This window comes from Carassius carassius, chromosome 22 (assembly GCF_963082965.1).
Source record: "Carassius carassius chromosome 22, fCarCar2.1, whole genome shotgun sequence".
NCBI lineage: Eukaryota > Metazoa > Chordata > Actinopteri > Cypriniformes > Cyprinidae > Carassius > Carassius carassius.
In genome coordinates, this window is record NC_081776.1 from 9,218,657 (window position 1) to 9,238,494 (window position 19,838).

Below are 19,838 nucleotides of genomic sequence, written 5' to 3' on the forward strand. Positions count from 1 at the left end.
CTCTTCATCATTCCTCTGTCACTCACACATAGGAGCATGTGGGTGTCGGACCAGTTTGTAAAACATCAACGGCAGATGCCCTGCCGGGTAACATTGAGCAAAAGGTTCTAAGGTTTCTGTCTCTCTATCTCAAACACACACACACCGATCCCCAGAGCCATAAAAAAGCCTCATGTCCATCTTTTTTCTGCTGTTCCAAATTCAGTGGCTCGCTTGAAACCATACCTGCCAACACAAGCCTGCACTACAAAAAATCTATCTCTGTATTTTTGGCTTGTTTTTGAATGAAATTTTGAAACATCCTTTGAACCAGTGTTGGGTAAGTTACTTTAAAAAAGAATGAATTACTAATTACATCATCGATACTTTAATGCATGCCCATACGTATTACCACAAAGTTCATAAACAACATTCTGATATTTTAAAAACTAAATTCTTATAGCTTATATAAAATGGAAAAACACAAAATACTGATTCCAAAATTATTTTTCTGCAGTGTTCATTTTTGCATGTACAACTCTGCACCAGTCCAGGGAGAACGTGTCCACACCATGACAAGTTTTCAGTGTCAAGTAATTTTCCTGTCAGCACTAAAAGTGCAATACACAGCCCTTCAGAACATACTTAATGTTTAATGTAAAGCTATGAGGTGTGGGCAGGCTTGTCAACGCAGTGTAACAAAAACACAAACAAAGCAACAGGCAATACACCTTGTCATGTCACTTGTCGTGATTGATTAGGACACAGACTGAAATTACATGGAAGAAATGTGATCTATATCTTGATGCTTTCATGGCACATTTGGTTACAACACGTTGTCGGGGAAACAGCTGACATCTATCTTCAGAATCAGACACATGTATTTTAACTGTGATGACACCTGTTTCACTTCTGTTTGTGGGGGGTTTCATGAATAGAAGCTGCATTGATGACAGAATATAGTATATACAACGATAAGCTGTATTGGATAACACTGTATCATATACTTGAAAGTTGACCACTGAATTTTGCTGATTGACATTCAAATAAATTAATACGTTTTGTAATGATAATAAAAATAATAATATGTCTTCTGGTCTTTCTTTTTATTTTATTTTTTCTTACTTTTTTTTCCTTATTTCTCTTTAAAACTTGTTTTGTCTTTGGATTGTTCTCAGTGATTAACAGTGAATAAAACAACAAATAAGTACATAAAATATTCAAATACAGGAATCTGATTTGTCATTAAAATGAACAACAGTATGAGACGATTAGTTTCGTCATAACTTCACCATTCTACCCACAAAATATGAATAATAAGCAAACTTTCTTAATATTCAAATTACATTACAACAAAATATGATATCACAATATATATATATATATATATATATATATATATATATATATATATATATATATATATATATATATATATATATATATATATATAAATATTAATATTTAACTTAAATTTGAGGTTAAATTTGTTATTGAGAATCAGAATTTCACTAGCATACTGACTACTGAAAATACTTTTATAATACATTTTTATAATAATTTTATAATAATTATATTAAAATACTAAATTTTTAGTATTATTTTATATTAATATTAATTTACATTAAATTATATTCATATTGTAATATATTAATACAATTAAATATATAATAATATTTAACTTCTACTAAAATTTAAATAATTTTACTATAATTCTAAATACTATAAAAAGTAGTTATACCAAGTAATAATATTTTTCTTTAAAAAATTTTTTTTTACATTTATTATCATTTATAATTAAATTGATTACATTTATCTATTACATTTGTTGATTTATAAAATAAATAACACCCATTTGTTTATATTCTGTATTATAATACAGACTTTAAAATACTTTGCAATCATCAAAATATAGTGAATAAGTTTAGCAATTTTTCATTGCATTTCTGCAAGCATCACTTTAGATCATCCTTTGACATTAGTCATCAAATTCCTAGCAAACATGCATATCCACTGTGTCATGAAATATCACACAGTCCACATAGAGACATCCTTGAACATGTTCACATTCTTGGAAATCATCTGAGATAAGTATCGCACTCGCCTGGAAAATATCAAAAATAAATCATCTCTCCTCCAAGCTTCTGCAGCTCCTATAGCACTATATTTCAACCAACTCACTCCAACATTATAATATGAAAACACTTGAGGGGCAACATCACAGTATGAGAATATGCTGTACACTTTTCTCCACTTCCAATTTCTTGCTCTGAATGCTGTTGAAAGGTTACAGGAAATGTCCTTCCACTGGCCTAATTGCATCTTACCTGTCTCACATCTCTTTCCAGTAAAGCCCTGCTGGCAGATGCAGGTATCTGGAGAGACGCAGGAACCTCCATTGAGACACTGGCCCTCACACAGCACTGCACATCAAACACAAGACACACGGGTCAATACACATTTCAGCAGAACTACACCATACCAATAAAAACAGGTCTCTGAAAATTAAGCTAATGCACGGTTGCAGAATAGCGATGTACACTGTGAGAAATATATATATATATATTTTTTTTTTTAATTTCAAGTTTAATTGTTACTTGCTATTTCTTTATAATTAACTAGCAATTTCTAAAAGAAAATTGTTTCTACAATCCTTTTTTTGTTTTTTTTGTTAATGTAATGGTAGTATTTGCAGTATGCATCTAAATGTGCGAGTGAACAGTCAAGCACAGTAAAACGTTTTCAGTCAAAATGCTGGTCTTGGCAAGAAAATATAATATTCTGGATTATGCATTAGATCATCCGGTGCAAATGCAGTCTAATAAACCTGACAATTAATTTCAAATTTCTTTAATTTGCTTGTAATTTGTTCTTTTGTTTATTATCCTCTTATGATATAATTACTTAAATATCTACTATGACAAACGTATTTAAAAATACTAGTTATTTATTTGTTTATTAATTATTATAATTTTTTTATTTATCATTCATAAAGAAATATCTTTGTTCTGTTCATGTTTAAAGTTCAATTTGCTTATTTATTTCTTTGCTCTTTATTTTTATTATTTTACTTGGACTATTAAATTGTTTTTTAAATTGAGAAATACTTTGTTTTAACTAAATTTGTTCATATTATTATTATTAGTAGTAGTAGTAGTATATTAATTTAAGTGGATAGTCCATACTCACTGATGGAGTTGTTCAAAAACTGTATAACTTTTGTTCTTCTGTAAAACAAGATATTTTGAGAAATGTCTGTTTTTTTTTCACATAATGGAAACCAATGCTGTTCTCCAATATTATGAGTTCCAGAGAAGAAAGTAAGTCATAAGGATTTAAAAAGACACAAGTATGAGTAAATAATGACAGAATTTTCATTTTTAAGGTTGACTATCTCCTTAACATTATAAATACATTGATATTAATATTAATATTAATCGTGACATTAGTTAAATTTGATTTTGAAAATCCAGAATTTTTACTGTAGTTTTGGTACTGGGACAGTGCAGTGTATAGTGTAGAGTTCAGATGTTTGTGCTTACCTCTGCAGACGGTTCCGTTACCGACGTATCCTGGTTTACAGGAGCAACTGTGTCCGTCAACCGTATTGAAGCAAAGAGCGTTTTCATCACAGGTATTCAGTTCACGCACACACTCGTCGTGCTCTGAAAACACAAGAGGCATGTGCATCAGTGTGTGTTTGCACACTTTCCTCAAACTTTTTGCACGTTCTGCACTTTCCATCTTCCTTGCTGCTGTTTCTCTCAGAGGAAATACAATTCCATTTCAAAGATGAAAAACAAGTAGAAGGAAGGAGAAAAAGACAGAAAGAAAGAATAAAAACACTAAAAGGGGTAGGAGTCAGATGCGCATGAGTACGGTGCTTAGGGAATAACTGACACTACTGTACAAAAATAATATGCCACAGTCTTAGTTGAAGGTTGTCTGCGCATTTGAGATGCTGCCAAATATTAATGTTTTTTATGCACTTAGTCTTTTTCTCTATTTGGGAATCAAAGTCAAAAAACTGTAAAAGGGCTATAGTTTATGATGTTCAGTATATATATATATATATAAATATATATATGTATATATATTTAAATCAGGATTCTTTGATTAGATAATTCAAATGAACAGCATGCATTTGAAGTAGAAATGTATATATTTTTATGAACATCATTTTTTTTTTCATTTCTTGAGCCTTTGCCTTTTTATTATTATTATTATTATTTTTTACTCTTATTTAAAATTCAAGGTTTATTTTTGTCACCAACGCAAAAACTTAACTTTTTTATGTTTTAATTTTCATTTCCTAGTAAATTACTAAAATAAGTCAGTAAAATATTGTATTTAAACATTTGATTTATAATAAAGAACGCAAACCAGTCCATATATTATTTACACTATAATAATAGTAATCAATTTTGCATTGAAATTGATCATGAAACATTCAGCAATCATCTCACAATGTCACAGTCTTACGATGACCTCCAGATGACCCCAAACTAAAAGAAAGGCTTCACTCGGCCTACTTAAAATGCCAATGAAATGTCTTCTGCTGCAGATATCTTTGGGAGAAAATGTTCCCACCGCAGCCGGGAGTTCGGAAACGAATCATATTTTATTTGGTCCGAGAGGACTGATTGGGGATAAATAATATATGCCAATGCAATATCGTTTGTTGACCAATTGTTGAGATTTTTTAATTTATCAGTGTTGGTCAATTTATATGTTATATTAGATATTTAATTGTGCAAATTCAGATAACCTTCTAACACTTAATTAATATTTAAAAACACTAATAGTTGCAATGTAATTTTTTGCAAATCTAAGACTCAATATCTGATTTTCAAATTGCAGATTATAATGCTGTGATGCCTAAATTGAATTGTAGCATTTCAAAGGATTTATTTAGCATTTTTATCTTATATGAAGATCCAAAAGAAAAAAGAACGTATGAAAAAAGCCAATAAACAATTTGGTCCAATATCAGCTCCATTGGCTCCCTTGACACAAGCTCTGTTTACCTCAATCAGTTATATTACAGTCATGCCAAGCAGCGTTTGACTGAGATGAATCCCTCACAGTGGACGTGTTTGTGTGGTCTGATTTCTCATCTGCGTTGACTCATCTGCCCATGACAGCTAAAATGACACCAATTATCCTCCTAATTACTCACATTAACAAAGCTTTTCTCTCCCTGCCTCACACATATTCATGTACCTTCTATCTTCCAGATGGGCAGATCTGTCAGCTACCAGGTGAAAAAAAATATATATCTGTTACATATTCTGTTTTATCTCTCCAAATCCCAATGTTTACACCTGTCTGGTGTCTTTTTCTTCAACGCAAGTCACTTCATTTTCTCAAACCCATCCTCTAGTGAAGCAAAACTGCCTAATCTACTTTATTCATAAATCTTACAACACAGATCTTTTAATCACTCTCATTAAAATGTCATTAAATAATCTCATTAAAACGCACTTTAACCGATGAATGATGTTGATTGGCTGTGTGTTTTTATGCTGCATTTGCATATACATATATACATATACAGTACAGTCTGAACGCTTGCACAGGGTGTCAAAAACCATATTCGTTCTTACAGACAGAAATGCTGTTTCTCAAGCATGCAACAAAATCACATTTGGATAAGATGATTCGTTGTGTTTGTGCATGAAAGGGATAGTTCATCCAAAGAATAAAATCATTTACTCATCCTCATGTCTTTTGAAACCTATATCACTTTATACTGTGAAACACAAAAGAAGTTGTTTAGCAGAATGTCCAAGCTGCTCTTTTCCACAATGTAAGTGAATGGTGACCATGGTTGCGGAAAGGCTTTTTTCAGTTTGTTGCTTACACAAACATATCACATGGCTTTAGAAGACTTTGAATACAGTGAATTATGCATATGGATCACTTGTATGTAATAGAACAGCACGAACGTTTTTCAAAACATCTACTTTGGAGCAAAGAAAGTCACACAGAATTTAAACGACATGAGTGTGAGTAAATGATAGCTATTCTAATTTCAAGGTGAACTATTCCTTGAAAAATAGTGACAGTGACGTGACATTCAGCCAAGTATGGTGACCCATACTCAGAATTCGTGCTCTGCATTTAACCCATCCAAAGTGCACACACACAGAGCAGTGAACACATACACACACTGTGAACACACACCCGGAGCAGTGGGCAGCCATTTATGCTGTGGCGCCCAGTGAGCAGTTGGGGGTTCGATGCCTTGCTTCAAGGGCACCTAAGTCGTGGTATTGAGGGTGGAGAGAGCACTGTACATGCACTCTCCCCACCCACAATTCCTGCTGGCCCGGGACTCGAACTCACAACCTTTCGATTGCGAGTCCTACTCTCTCTTTAGGCCACGACTTCCCCCTGGTAGAAACCTAATAAGGTGAAATCTCTCTGATCTTTGAAGGGACATTTACATGGACAGCTCTGTCCAGAATAGCACATAAATGAACTGATTGGAGACTAACGTCATTTTTAGTTTAACATCTGCTGACTGCTCAAGAGGAACTAATGAAGTATTCTGTGAGAGACAGAGAGAAAGGAGAAATAGAAATCCCATAATTACTGTTATTAACTGCATATATTCTTTTCCTTGTTTGACAACAAATGTCTGGTACTGTTCATGTAACTGACAAAACCTGTTATCATGCCTACAAGTTTGTTCATTGCTTAGTTAAAGGATGTAATTAGTAAATATCAGTGAGTCAATCATGAAGGCAAGACAGAGCTTTAAGGGACAGATATGGAAACAGTGGAACGCAATTAAAATAATTACAGTAATTCCAATAACTTCTGATGTTTTAAATTAAAATACGATCAACTGATTAAAAGGGCTTTTGTTTCAAACCAGGTAACGTCTATTGCAACTTCATATTAAATGAATTACAGTTTCAATTGATGCGACTGCAGACTGAAGATTATCTCACAATAATCCCATAGGCAAAATATGCAATAATTTTCTCTGTGTGACAGCACACATGAATAATTGAAAATAATAATGTTTTGCCATCAAAAAAGACAGTCTCACTGAGATGCAAAGTAATTACAGAATCAGATACACAGCTTTGAGCCAATCAACAATAGACACCAAGATTTCAACCAATCATCAATGGGGAACAGATCCAGAGGGAAGAATGAGAGATTCAACATATAGAATTAAACTTATAACTGCTGCAAGTAATGGTTTCATTCAATGGATATAAAAGCAGCTAAGTGTGCATTTAAAATAGTTTTTAAAAAAAATCTCTCACCTGTACATTTTGAGATGACGACACACATTCAGAGGATCAATTTCAAAAATTACAAGCCAAATCTGATTCTGCAACAAATCTTTGATTCTAGAATAGTATCAATAGAGTTTCAGCCATTGTAAACACCATTTATGGATCAGTATCCAAACAATGCTCTAGACTGGCAAATTTAACCATACAATAATTGACTCCATAACTCTACATAAGTTTGAAACTCAATGCTTTTCAATTTCTGTAAGCTTTTTCATCAACCGCTGAGCACAACCATATTACCAGGTCATTAGAGGCTTGCTCAGTGAAAGCTATGAGATTAAGAAGCTTGTTCCTTCATAAATCAGTCCAGCTCTTTCTATTACAAAACAACAACATGCAGCATTATAAGGAAAACAGAAGTCGTCATCTACCCAGAACTTGATAGCGAGGTCTGTGTAATGCAGACTACGTGAAAAATAATGAGAATAAATAACAACAACGCAGTTGGCCTTGAACACACATGGCTTTCTGAGATGATCAGCAGAAAGAAACCTTGAACAGTTTCCAAAATAAAAGCTGAATTGTTGTTGCCCATGATTGCACCTTGCAGCCCAGGTGCAGTTTTTTTGTGCTTTTGTGTATTTATTGAGAAAGAAACCTTCCTGGCCTCTTCATTGTAATTAATTCAGTTTTAAAGTGGGTCACAGAAGGACTAAGGCTCATTTATCGCATAGTTGTTCCTTTGCATCATGTTTTGCTTCCTTATCCTGCACTCCTGAAGAGATTTAATAGCTTTTTTAGCTTTAATAGCGTTAAAGATCAGGAGCACAAACCATCTGTACTTTCCATCAGTGAAAAATGTCGCATATGCTGTCTCTCCACCCCCACCCCCCCAATTGAACTTTCTCAACTTTTTTGTTTCTCCCTTTATTCTCATTATTCCACTAATGCATGCACTATTAAAGCAATGTTAAACAATGCTCAATAAGATGCATAAAACAAACATCATTAGAACAAAACAAAATAACAAAACTATATTTTGTCTGTATGTTGATTATATACAGTACAGACCAAATGTTTGGACACACCTTTTTTCTTTATTTTCATGACTATGAAAATTGTAGAGTCACACTGAAGGCATCAAAACTATTAATTAACACATGTGGAATTATATATGGAATTATATACATAACAAAATAGTGTGAAACAACTGAAAATATGTCATATTCTAGGTTCTTCAAAGTAGCAACCTTTTGCTTTGATTACTGCTTTGCACACTTGGCATTCTCTTGATGACCTTCAAGAGGTAGTCACCTGAAATGGTTTTCACTTCACAGGTGTGCCCTGTCAGGTTTAATAAGTGTGATTTCTTGCCTTATAAATGGGGTTGGGACCATCAGTTGTGTTGTGCAGAAGTCAGGTAAATACACAGCTGATAGTCCTACTGAATAGACTGTTAGAATTTGTATTATGGCAAGAAAAAAGCAGCTAAGTACAGGAAAACGAGTGGCCATCATTACTTTAAGAAATGAAGGTCAGACAGTCTGAAAAATTGGGAAAACTTTGAAAGTGTCCCCAAGTGCAGTCACAAAAACCATCAAGCGCTACAAAGAAACTGGCTCACATGCGGACCGCCCCAGGAAAGGAAGACCAAGAGTCACCTCTGCTGCGGAGCATAAGTTCATCCGAGTCACCAGCCTCAGAAATCGCAGGTTAACAGCAGCTCAGATTAGAGACCAGTTCAATGACACACAGAGTTCTAGCAGCAGACACATCTCTAGAACAACTGTGCTTTGGTCTGATGAGTCCAAATTTGAGATCTTTGGTTCCAACCACCGAGTCTTTGTGCGACGCAGAAAAGGTGAACGGATGGACTCTACATGCCTGGTTCCCACCGTGAAGCATGGAGGAGGAGGTGTGATGGTGTGGGGGTGCTTTGCTGGTGACACAGTTGGGGATTTATTCAAAATTGAAGGCATACTGAACCAGCATGGCTACCACAGCATCTTGCAGCGCATGCTATTCCATCCGGTTTGTGTTTAGTTGGACCATAATTTATTTTTCAACAGAACAATGACCCCAAACACACCTCCAGGCTGTGTAAGGGCAATTTGACCAAAAGGAGAGTGATGGGGTGCTGCGCCAGATGACCTGGCCTCCACAGTCACCGGACCTGAACCCAATCGAGATGGTTTAGGGGTGAGCTGGACCACAGACAGAAGGCAAAAGGGCCAACAAGTGCTAAGCATCTCTCGGGGAACTCCTTCAAGACTGTTGGAAGACCATTTCAGGTGACTACCTCTTGAAGCTCATCAAGAGAATGCCAAGAGTGTACAAAGCAGTAATCAAAGCAAAAGGTGGCTACTTTGAAGAACCTAGAATATGACATATTTTCAGTTGTTTCACACTTTTTTGTTATGTATATTATTCCATATATAATTCCACATGTGTTAATTCATAGTTTTGATGCCTTCAGTGTGAATCTACAATTTTCATAGTCATGAAAATAAAGAAAACTCTTTGAATGAGAAGGTGTGTCCAAACTTTTGGTCTGTACTGTATATATATATATATTATATATTTTATTTATTTAAATATTAAAATCAAATTAATTGAAAATTAAATGAAATGTTTTACTCAAATTAAAAAAGCAAAAAAAGAGAGAATAGATAAAAGCAAAAGTTTATTAAAGAGATTTATCTTTCAAAAACTAGAAAACTAAAAAAAGTATATAAGAATGTAATTGTAATTATAGTTTACAATATTACTGTATTTTTTATCAAATAAAAACAGTCTTGATGCATTTAAGTAACTACTTTCAAAAACAGTTTTAAAATATGCATTAATTATTCAAAAACTTTTGGAATACTACATATTAAAATATTTATTATATTAAAATATTAAATATAGTAGCTGCATCCATTTAATCAAATATTAATTCACTTAATTAAGATTCTTCAATGATTTTACTTATAATATTTGTAAAAATCGATCTACTCCTTAACAAATGCTCATATTTCTTTAATGAGTGAATAAAAATTAGTGAATGAGTGCAGAATGTAGCATATAAAATGAATTTATGGATTCTTTAATCAAATTTTAATTGCCTGGAACCATGACCTAATTATAAACACTCCAGACACATTATGCCATGGATCTCATCTAAGAGATTCAAGTTAATAATTCCATGGCGAAAAAGCACATTTTAATGATTTCTGTACTCACCTGTGCAGGAGTAATCATCAATACGGACATAACCGCTGTTGCAGACACACATAAAGGAGCCGGGTGTGTTCATACACATTGTGTTCTCCCTGCAGTAGTGTTTCCCCTCCGCACACTCATCGATATCTGCAAGCACAGCAGAACACAAGACACACTCTGTACTATGACCCGAACACAACACGGTAAGCAAAACATTTGGGAAGAAGCAATGCCAAAATCCACCATTCACACTGCAGCTGTGATCAATTAGCAGCATTTGTCAAGAGTGCTGAAAGATCCAGTCATTCCATCATAAGTGTTCTGTTGTACAAAGAACATTACTGTTCACACTACTGCAGGAAACTGTTATAATTAATTAATTTATGCCATTATACGTTTGTCGCCTCAAATCTCATATGACTCCCTGTCTTCCATGAAAAAAAGTAAATAAACTACTGCTTTAAACATCTTGGAAATCTACCTGAAACTTCAACAGCCTTGATGATAGAAAGAAAACAAATCCATCTATAATAAAGAGAAAGTGGTTTGAATATCTTTTGAAAATAATGTATAGTACTGCATGTGTGACTCAGTCCAGTCCTTAAAGTGCATTAACAAAACACAGAACACTTCTAGACCTTTCACTTTCTGTCCCTTTCTCAGCCTCCAGATTTTTCTCTTATACTTTTCATAGATACACACTTGTTTCGTTCCACCCACTCTCTCCTCCTCAAGAACGCTTTATATAAACTTCCTCACAATTTTTTCTGTTTAAATCTACACAGCACAAACTCATGCTCTTAATCAGCATATTGTCTCTTTTTCTTTAATAGAAAATATCTTTTTAATATCCATAAAGATATATTTGATAAATTAAAAAAGAAAATGTTTCAGATTACAAAAAAAAAAAAAAAATCTTTAAGTTGATCTTTTTTTTACCCCAATAGCAAAAAAAACTTAAATCAGATATTTGTTAGGAAACAGTTTTTTCTAAGATTTATTCTAAAAAATAAAAATCCACCCATTCATCCAAGCAATCAACCAACTTGTCCCATCTAGGGTCCATTTTTGGCTGCAGGTAAAATAAAATAAAATAAAATAAAATAAGAAATAAGTAAAATAAAATAAAATAAAAATACATACTCTGAAAACATGTCTTATTAATGCAGAGGCATAAAACACTTTTTGAGAAATAATAATTATAATAACAGCCTTTGCACACCAGTAGCTTTAGCAATGGACTGTTAAAGTCGATTTTTCTCTTTAACATGGTGAAAACATAATATCAGTCCATCAGAGCAGTGTGTTTGGATTAAAAGTGAATAGTGGTGAGAATATCTTTAAAGTCTTATCTGTCTCAATGTGTCTTCTGAGGAGAATTCAGTACTTAAAATTAGGAGAATAAATTCACTCTTCTATTCTGTAATTGAAAATGTAATGCCTTTTTTGGCCACTTTTGTTCTAGAAGATATGAATCCCAAATTAAAAATGTAAAGTTGATTTCAGTGCTGCACTAGCACTGTTATCATTTATAAGCCTGAGGCTGCTACCAACTACAGACTGCAACAGTCCATGCAAACATACAGAATTGTTCCACAAACTAACAAGATAAAAAGTCTTTCATATAGAGGCCATTGTCAGTTCTGTAATTCTGATGTTAAAAAACTTTATTTTATCCCAGCTTAATGTGTGAGACAAATATAAACCACTGATTAACAGCAGCAGAAAGCAAAAACACATAAAGAGGTTTTTCCCTGTTTCTGTGGATCTTTCCTGACCTGGTATCAAAACAGGGAAGATCAGCATTTTTCCAAATGCTAAACGAGTCAAACAGTGCTTGATAAAGAGTGCTACTATGACCCAGCAGGTCAAACTGAGGCTTGCCTTTGAGCCACATTACTGTAACAACAGTGTTGTGTAAATTCTTTCAGACACTTACAGAAGCTTTCTGTGCATTTCTGGTGACCAAAAGTTTTTCTAATGTCACTCCCCCCAAAATTGTCTATTGACTGTCTATGCTGGAAGCATACTACTGTGACTCACACTGATAAAGGTGAAAGTCACATTAAGACAAAGTAAGCTATTCGCCTCCGCATCACTTTAAAGTGCAGTCATCTCAATAGATTTTTCACAGCTTAAGGTTTTCAATTAAACTGCTTTCAAATAACTGCCTTGAAATCCTAAAGGGGAAGTCAAAACTGTTTATAACAGACTTTCTGCTTCACAACATGTTAATTGATGGACTGAAGTTGTGTGGATTACTTGTGGATTATTGTGATGTTTTTATCAGCTGTTTAAACTCTCATTCTGACGGCACCCATTCACTGCAGAGGATCCATTGGTGAGCAAGTGATATGAGGCTACATTTCTCCAAATCTGTTCTGATGATGAAACAAACTCATCTACATTTGGATGGCCTAAGGGTGAGTACATTTTCAGGTGAATTATTCCTTTAACAGGACTTAGAAACCTTCTAACCAAAAGAAAACCTCTTGCATGTTTTCAAGCAACACTAAGGTAAAACTATAAATAGTCATTGGATTTATGTGTGAAAGGAGATATCCGTCTCATTCTCACTGGGCTTCCATGTATGTTAAGACACGGGTACAGCCTATTAAAAGCCAGCGAGCCATAGGAACCCTCCTTCACATCTGAACACACACTCGTACAGCATGAACTCTAGGGTTCACAATGCATTAATTACAGCTGTAAGGATAATAGCGGTGCTGAAATATTAATTCTGCGAGACACTAAGTAATCACCAGTCAACAGCTTTCGTCGGCAACTCCTCCATCTGTGATTGCAGGCAATTTAGTGATTTGTGAAAGCCGTTATTTGCTTATACAAAACAGAAATTACTAGCAAGCAAATCTGTGGGGGGTCAAATAACCGCTATGAAGGTTTTGATGGATTTAGAGTTTCTTTTGTTTGTATAGTGTTTAGAAACACATCTTTGGGAGTTTAATACCTTGGCAGTAGGCGCTGTCGTCCCTGAGTGCATGGTAACCTTCTTTACAGCTGCAGAAAGCTCCTGCTTCTAGGTTAATGCAGTCCGAATTCTCCACGCAAGTGCGGCTGTGAACCTCAGCACAAAAATCGTGCCCTAAAATTGAGATAGATAGAGTAGAAGTGCTATGCTATCATAATCTGATATTTATAATTTATGCATTATATTTACACAATTTACCCTATGTATTGTAGTTAATACACACTTTACATTCAACTGGGAGGATTTTTTGTTCACATACACCTGGCTAGTAGATGCAAAACACTTTTGGGGCATTACTAAATTATCTAAAATCATTTTAAAAAGCATTTTACCAATTATTTTATAATTTTTAATAAATTACTTCTTAATGAGCTTTTAATTGGTCTTTTTTTAACTTGTCTCAACAAATCTCATTAAACAAAATGAGTTTACTTGTGAAGCAATTTTGCATAAGATATTAAGGTTTGTTTTCAGAAATTATTTCTTAAATATAAATGTATTTTGTACTATTGGACTTATTTTTAACTTGTTTATACTTAAAACAAGTGAACAAAATTAATATGCAGTTTATGCAGTTTTGATTGCACAAATAAGCTGATCTTGTTTTTAGGGATTTAGATATTTTAACTTGAACATTTGATAAAAATCATTGTTAAGAGTAGTATATTTTGAATATATGATCTCAAATTAATAGAGAGAATAAATGGTCTGTTTGTCGTTTTAGTAACCTGTCATACAGCAGGACCCTTTAAAAATAGAGAGTGAAGATATAAAAAAAGATGTACATTCACTTATATATTCATATAAATTACACAATTAAACTATTAAAATTAAACACAAAAAGCAAAAACTAAACAAAAAGCAACCCTAACAAAACAATTTTACAAACAGTTCAGAAGTGTCAGTCCAAATCCGATTTTTGTGCATATCCGATTGGAATTCGATCATATTTAGCATAGGAACAAGCAAAAAAATCACATGAAATTCAAATTGTACAAATCTGTTTGGAACTACATTCATATGTGGTTTGAAATCCTATTCAATTTGCATTTCTGGAAATATGTCTCAGTCTGACCGCTAAGACTTGGCATAGCTCTTTCACTTTCTCAAAGCCACATAAAACACAAACATGTCAGACGTTTTTTGTAGAAAACATGCTCTGTGAACTATGAAAGGTTTTGAAAAGTTGAGCATATGCTGCCCTTTAAAGTCACTTTTAAACTAGGTGTCATGTGTGTGCAATTATATGTGTGAAGACTGCAAAAATAGATGAGTGGTGTCATGCACAGTCAAGGCTTGTTATTGAGCACAAATCTAGTTTGTGTGTGCAGTGGTCAAAGGTGGCTGCCCTTAATATGAATCCAATCAGTTGAGCGTAGAGGGTGTGTGTTGTTTCTGCATGTGTTAGTGTGTCGCACCTCTGCACACTTTACAGCAGCGGTCTGTGAGTGTGATCTGCTCTGACTCCGGGCAGTTTAGCTCTGGACAAGAAGTGATCTCAACCCTACGCATACTTCGATCCTGCAAACACACAAACAAAGTTTTTATTCAATTTATCCTGCAAATAAAACTGCAAACTGGGAAAATCCAACTTCTGATGCTAGATGCTAGTTTTGAAACATGGTAGCTGATTTTAAGCTGGTCTAAGATGGTTCAAGCAACACACCAACTTCCATGATAGTCTAGATGGTTTTTGGAACATTTGGATAAACCAGTTAATGACCAGCTTGGATGAACAAGGAACCAGCTATCATGTTCCAGAACACTGCTAAGAGCTCAAGATGGATTTTCAAAATAAAATGCTGCTTGGATTTCATATTTATAGACAAGCTCAGTCAGAATTCTAATTCTGCAGGTAATCCAATTTATAACCGGACAAATTTTAAATTCAAATTTTGCCTGGAATTTTGCCTGAATCCATAACCAGGCTGAGACAGATTTAATATTCTGCCTGAGATTCTAATTCATAACCAGGCACAGACAGATATTGAATTACAATGCTGCTTGGAATTCAAACTCATGACCAGGCACAGACAGAATTTAAATTCAACTGCTGTTTGGAATTCAAATTCATAACCAGGCCGAGAGAGAATTCAAATTCCGCCTGAAATTCAAATTCATAACCAGGCCGAGGGAGAATTCAAATTCTGGTTGAAATGCTGCTTGGGATTGCAAATCATAACCAGGCCTAGGCACAATCTTCACAGCAGAATTCAGATTTCAGCAGAATCTGAATTCCGATTATTCATGGGATTCCAATTAGCACATCCAGGCAAGAGAATTCTGAATTTTGTTCTCAAAAAAACAAGTGCAAATAATTATGGAATAAGTCTGATTTGTCTGGGTCTGTTGAACATTTTCAGATCACTGGCAGTTCCACTAATTCTTACCCTGCATTCGAACAGCAGACAGTTTCCCTCAGAGTCATGTACGCTCTTGCGATCACCTTCCACGTAAACTCTTCCTCTGAACAGACACACGGCTAAAGCCGAAAAAGTTATAAAGAGAAGAAAAGAGCAAAAATAAGATCCAGACAAGAAATTAAGAGGAAAGAGCCAAAACAAAGTGCTTTAGAATGCAAAGCATCGATCAGACAAGCATGTTAGATTAAGCCTACCAGAGCGCAGTGTTAAATAAAGCCCTGGTTATCAGTCAAACTGCTATTAGCTTCTGCACATTAGCTCTGCTCACTCAAACACTACACACTGCACACTGGTTTTGAATTATTAATGATACCAGCGAAAATGTGTGAATGTGTTGTGTGTGTTGACATTCGCATTTGTGGCAGCGGTATCCTAGCAACACAGGGATGTGGTCAGTTTGTTATCAAGACCGCAGCTTGATTATATAAAAGATTTTGGTGGAAAGAAAGATAGCAAAGAGAGATGATGGAGATATAAAGGAGCAAACATGAAACAAAGGGACAGAGAAGAAAAATATGCACCTTTATAGACGCATGGCCTCAATTTTGTTCGTGTGTGTTTGTGTGTATACTCACGCTGGCATTCTTTACAGCAAGCTCCAGGCATGTAGATAGGAGCTGTATCAGGGGGACACTGAGGTGGTGGGCAGAAAATACTCTCACACTCCACTGTGCCATTCTGTAGGTGGAAAACACACACACCACCATCATCATCAATAAAAGAGCTTCATAATCACACGATTCTGCAACATAAACTGACAGAATGCTGATGGCAAATCACAAAGGAAGGAATTGGTAATGGTAAAAAAAAAAGTGCAATTGTTTTGTGAGAGAATGCAAAGTTTTTTGAGGGGACTTAATCATATTGCAGGGGAATGCAAACGTTTGTCAAGAGAATGCAAATGTTTCTCAAGAGAATGTAATAGTTTTGTGAGAATTCCAAATGTTTTGCATGTGAAAACAAAGTTTCTTGAGGAAATGCAATACTTTTGTGAGAGAATGCAAAGGCATTGGCCTCTTAGAGGCTCTGTAGGATATTGTGGAAACAAGCTCCCACAGTAGTAACAGCAGAAGTAGTCAGATCACATCACTGCTAATTTGCATCATTTGTACTGCCACTCATGTCGTCGCAGCTATTACTAAAAGGAATGACTTCCAGTTGCTTTGTCACTGAAAATCGCTTTCATTGTGAACGGTTCTTGTGTTTGTAATTTGGAGAGCCATCTGTTGTTTAAATTCCTAATTCACCCCATCCAGGCAATACATGAACTTACTGAGCATGTGCAGTTTCTGCATCCATCTATCCAAGCATCATCGTCCCTGTATATCTCTCGATTTAGGGTGCATGTCCTCTCACAGTAACAGCCATCCAAGTACTTCATCTTCTCTTCGGCAAGTGCCAACTACAGCACAATGAAGACATGAGAAAGAAGAGAGGGTGAGACTGAATGATGAATCAGTAGACGGAGGCGATAAAAAAAAATGTCGAGCAAGCAAAAAAAAAATATTTAAGAAGGAGAGGGAAATAAGAGATTTATGATAAAGTCAGCTTTGGTGGTGTTCACTATAAACAGACAGATTAAACAAAACAATTTTACATTTTAGAATTAAATACAATGAAACAGACTGAATTAAATGTAAATTTTTCGAGAAGTTGTAGTATAAGAACTAGTAGTGAAATAGAATTGACATAGTAGCCCTCATTTAAAGTCATTTAAACTCTTTTATCATTTTGCTCAAAAACTAAAAAATAACACTTAATTTTAACAAATACACTTCTCATCCAGTCCCATACAATTCATGCTGAAAACTAGAATTTCCCTGCTCAAATGATTTATTTATTAGTCATGTAGCCCCAATGCAAATTGATTAAATAAATTTTTATATTACAAATTTAAATTCATTGCACAGAATGAAATTAAGGTTACTGTGACAAAAATGAACAACTGTTTTGCATTAGCACAGAATAATAAAAACTAAGCAAGCAGCAAAATCATGTTAAAGACACGGTACCCCAATGCTAAACATTTTTTAAAAGCTTACAGTACCTTGCTTGATGTTTTAGCCAAAATATCTTGAAGTTCCATGATCTTCTGAACCAGCCCATGGAAATCATTACAAGTGGGACAAGCTGCAAAAGTAGAGGGAATGCATTACCAGCAAGTAAACAAAGTGCATAGTTATTTTTTCTGAGAGTATGCACTTACTACGGTTGAGATCTGGACACTGGATGATGTATCCATGGGGTACGACTACCAACTGAACATCTTGCATCACTCCCTGAGAGAAAGACAGAAAGAAAGTTAGAGATGAAGACAAGATAAATGAACAGTATTACATATTCTATGGTCTGTTTTCAATGTACAAGATTATGTTGTACCCTGAAAAACCCATGGGCGTCATTTCTTTGACCAAGCCAGATGTTTGTTCCTCTGGGAAAGTCCATAGATGGCATCTCCACAATCCTTTCATAAATTCTGAAAAGCAAGCCAAAATAAAAAGTAACACATGAGTGGCCATTGATAAGGACTACTACAAGGCATTCAAATCTATCTCTGGTGGTTCTCAAGCCATTCACCTGTTGCAGTCAATATGGAGCACCACTTGGGTGGCGCTGAATGCCAGGGAGACTTTGTGCCAGTGTCCATCTGCTAGACCATAGGGGAAGACCTCTCTCTGCTGCCGCTGGTCTGAAGTTTGGAAGAAGAGACGGATCTCATTACGCAGACCGCTGCTCTCTACCTCCAGAAACCTGAGGAGGAAGCCAAGAAAACAGATTTACCATTGTGAAAAGTCATAATCAAGCTTGAAATCTAAGAACTCCAGGAAATAACTGCTGCCAAAATTTTTTCTGTTAGCTCTAATGTTCCCATGCACAAGACTTCAGCATGTTAAGCTGCCAAGAAGTCATTATTAAATTCTGGAATGTGGCAAAGCAGCAGGGAATAATGCTGCTCAAGGGAATGTATAGTTTTGAACAGAGGTGGAAAGTAACGAATTACATTTACTCGCGTTACTGTAATTGAGTAGCTTTTTTGTGTACTAATACTTTTTAAAGTATTTTTTTTAAATCTGTAATTTTACTTTTACTTAAGTATATTTTGTTTGAAGTATTGTACTTCGCTACATTTTAAAACACATTAATTACTGAGTAAAAAAAAAATAAAAATAAAAATAAAAAAAATAAAACGCTCCCTGGAAACTACGGCAGTAAATAATGGACAGGAGGGCAAACTGGCGCTAAAATTACAAGAAAGATGCAGACGGACAAAACAGGCGTTAGTGGTGCAGACACCGCTGAAAACGAAACCCCGTCATTTTCTGAAGTTTAACTCGAAGGAAATGAAGTGAACCCCTGGCCATATGTATGCTCTATTATGCAGTGTAAGCTGTACTTGCTTAGGAAGACCAAACTAGCAGCTTATAAAATCTCGACAAGACATCAACCCTTCGCAAGAATGTAGAGGTAAGCTAAATAATTGCATCGTTGCATTGGTGGTTAAAATGAAGCTTTGACATTTTAGCAAGAGGTTTTGCACAAATTAGCCAAAAAGACAGTGGTAAGGAGTGTGCTATTTTTGTTTTAATGATGTGCACGCGCATTTATAGTGCGTTCTTTCACTGTGTGATTCAGTCTCCTAAAATGCATTTAGAATGATCACAAAATTGAAGATATAGGGGCACAAAATTTACATATTTATATAATTTCATATATTAAATCAAAATCACACAAAGAATGCCATCTTTTCCTCCAAAAATCATCATGAATATATACATACATATATATAACAGTTCAGTAAACAAGTTAATTAAGAGACTTGCGTTTTAGACACCATATTGCCTTTTTTAGCTCTATTTCTACGACAGAAAATAATTCCAAACACAGCCACCAAAGCACAGTTTTGCGTCTCTGAGCAACGTGACAGTGTTTCGTTCCTGAATGAATCAACCGTTTAAATGATTCGGTTCAGTCGCAATGACTCACTTA

General features: G+C 34.8%; 1 protein-coding gene across 2 annotated transcripts in view; it reads right to left on the minus strand.

Moving 5' to 3' along the window:
- Positions 1-19,838, minus strand: part of LOC132098884 (protein kinase C-binding protein NELL2-like) — a 45,485-nt gene that overhangs the window by 15,109 nt on the left and 10,538 nt on the right. For both annotated transcript variants that reach the window (XM_059505152.1, XM_059505151.1), the window contains exons 4-15: positions 18,429-18,602; positions 18,231-18,327; positions 18,058-18,130; positions 17,899-17,981; positions 17,125-17,253; positions 16,427-16,529; positions 15,819-15,910; positions 14,847-14,949; positions 13,408-13,542; positions 10,461-10,586; positions 3,522-3,644; positions 2,307-2,402 (exon numbers count right to left, since the gene is read on the minus strand). In XM_059505152.1, coding sequence (XP_059361135.1) covers positions 2,307-2,402; positions 3,522-3,644; positions 10,461-10,586; positions 13,408-13,542; positions 14,847-14,949; positions 15,819-15,910; positions 16,427-16,529; positions 17,125-17,253; positions 17,899-17,981; positions 18,058-18,130; positions 18,231-18,327; positions 18,429-18,602 — 1,334 coding nt within the window. The remainder of the gene's footprint in view (positions 1-2,306; positions 2,403-3,521; positions 3,645-10,460; positions 10,587-13,407; positions 13,543-14,846; positions 14,950-15,818; positions 15,911-16,426; positions 16,530-17,124; positions 17,254-17,898; positions 17,982-18,057; positions 18,131-18,230; positions 18,328-18,428; positions 18,603-19,838) is intronic.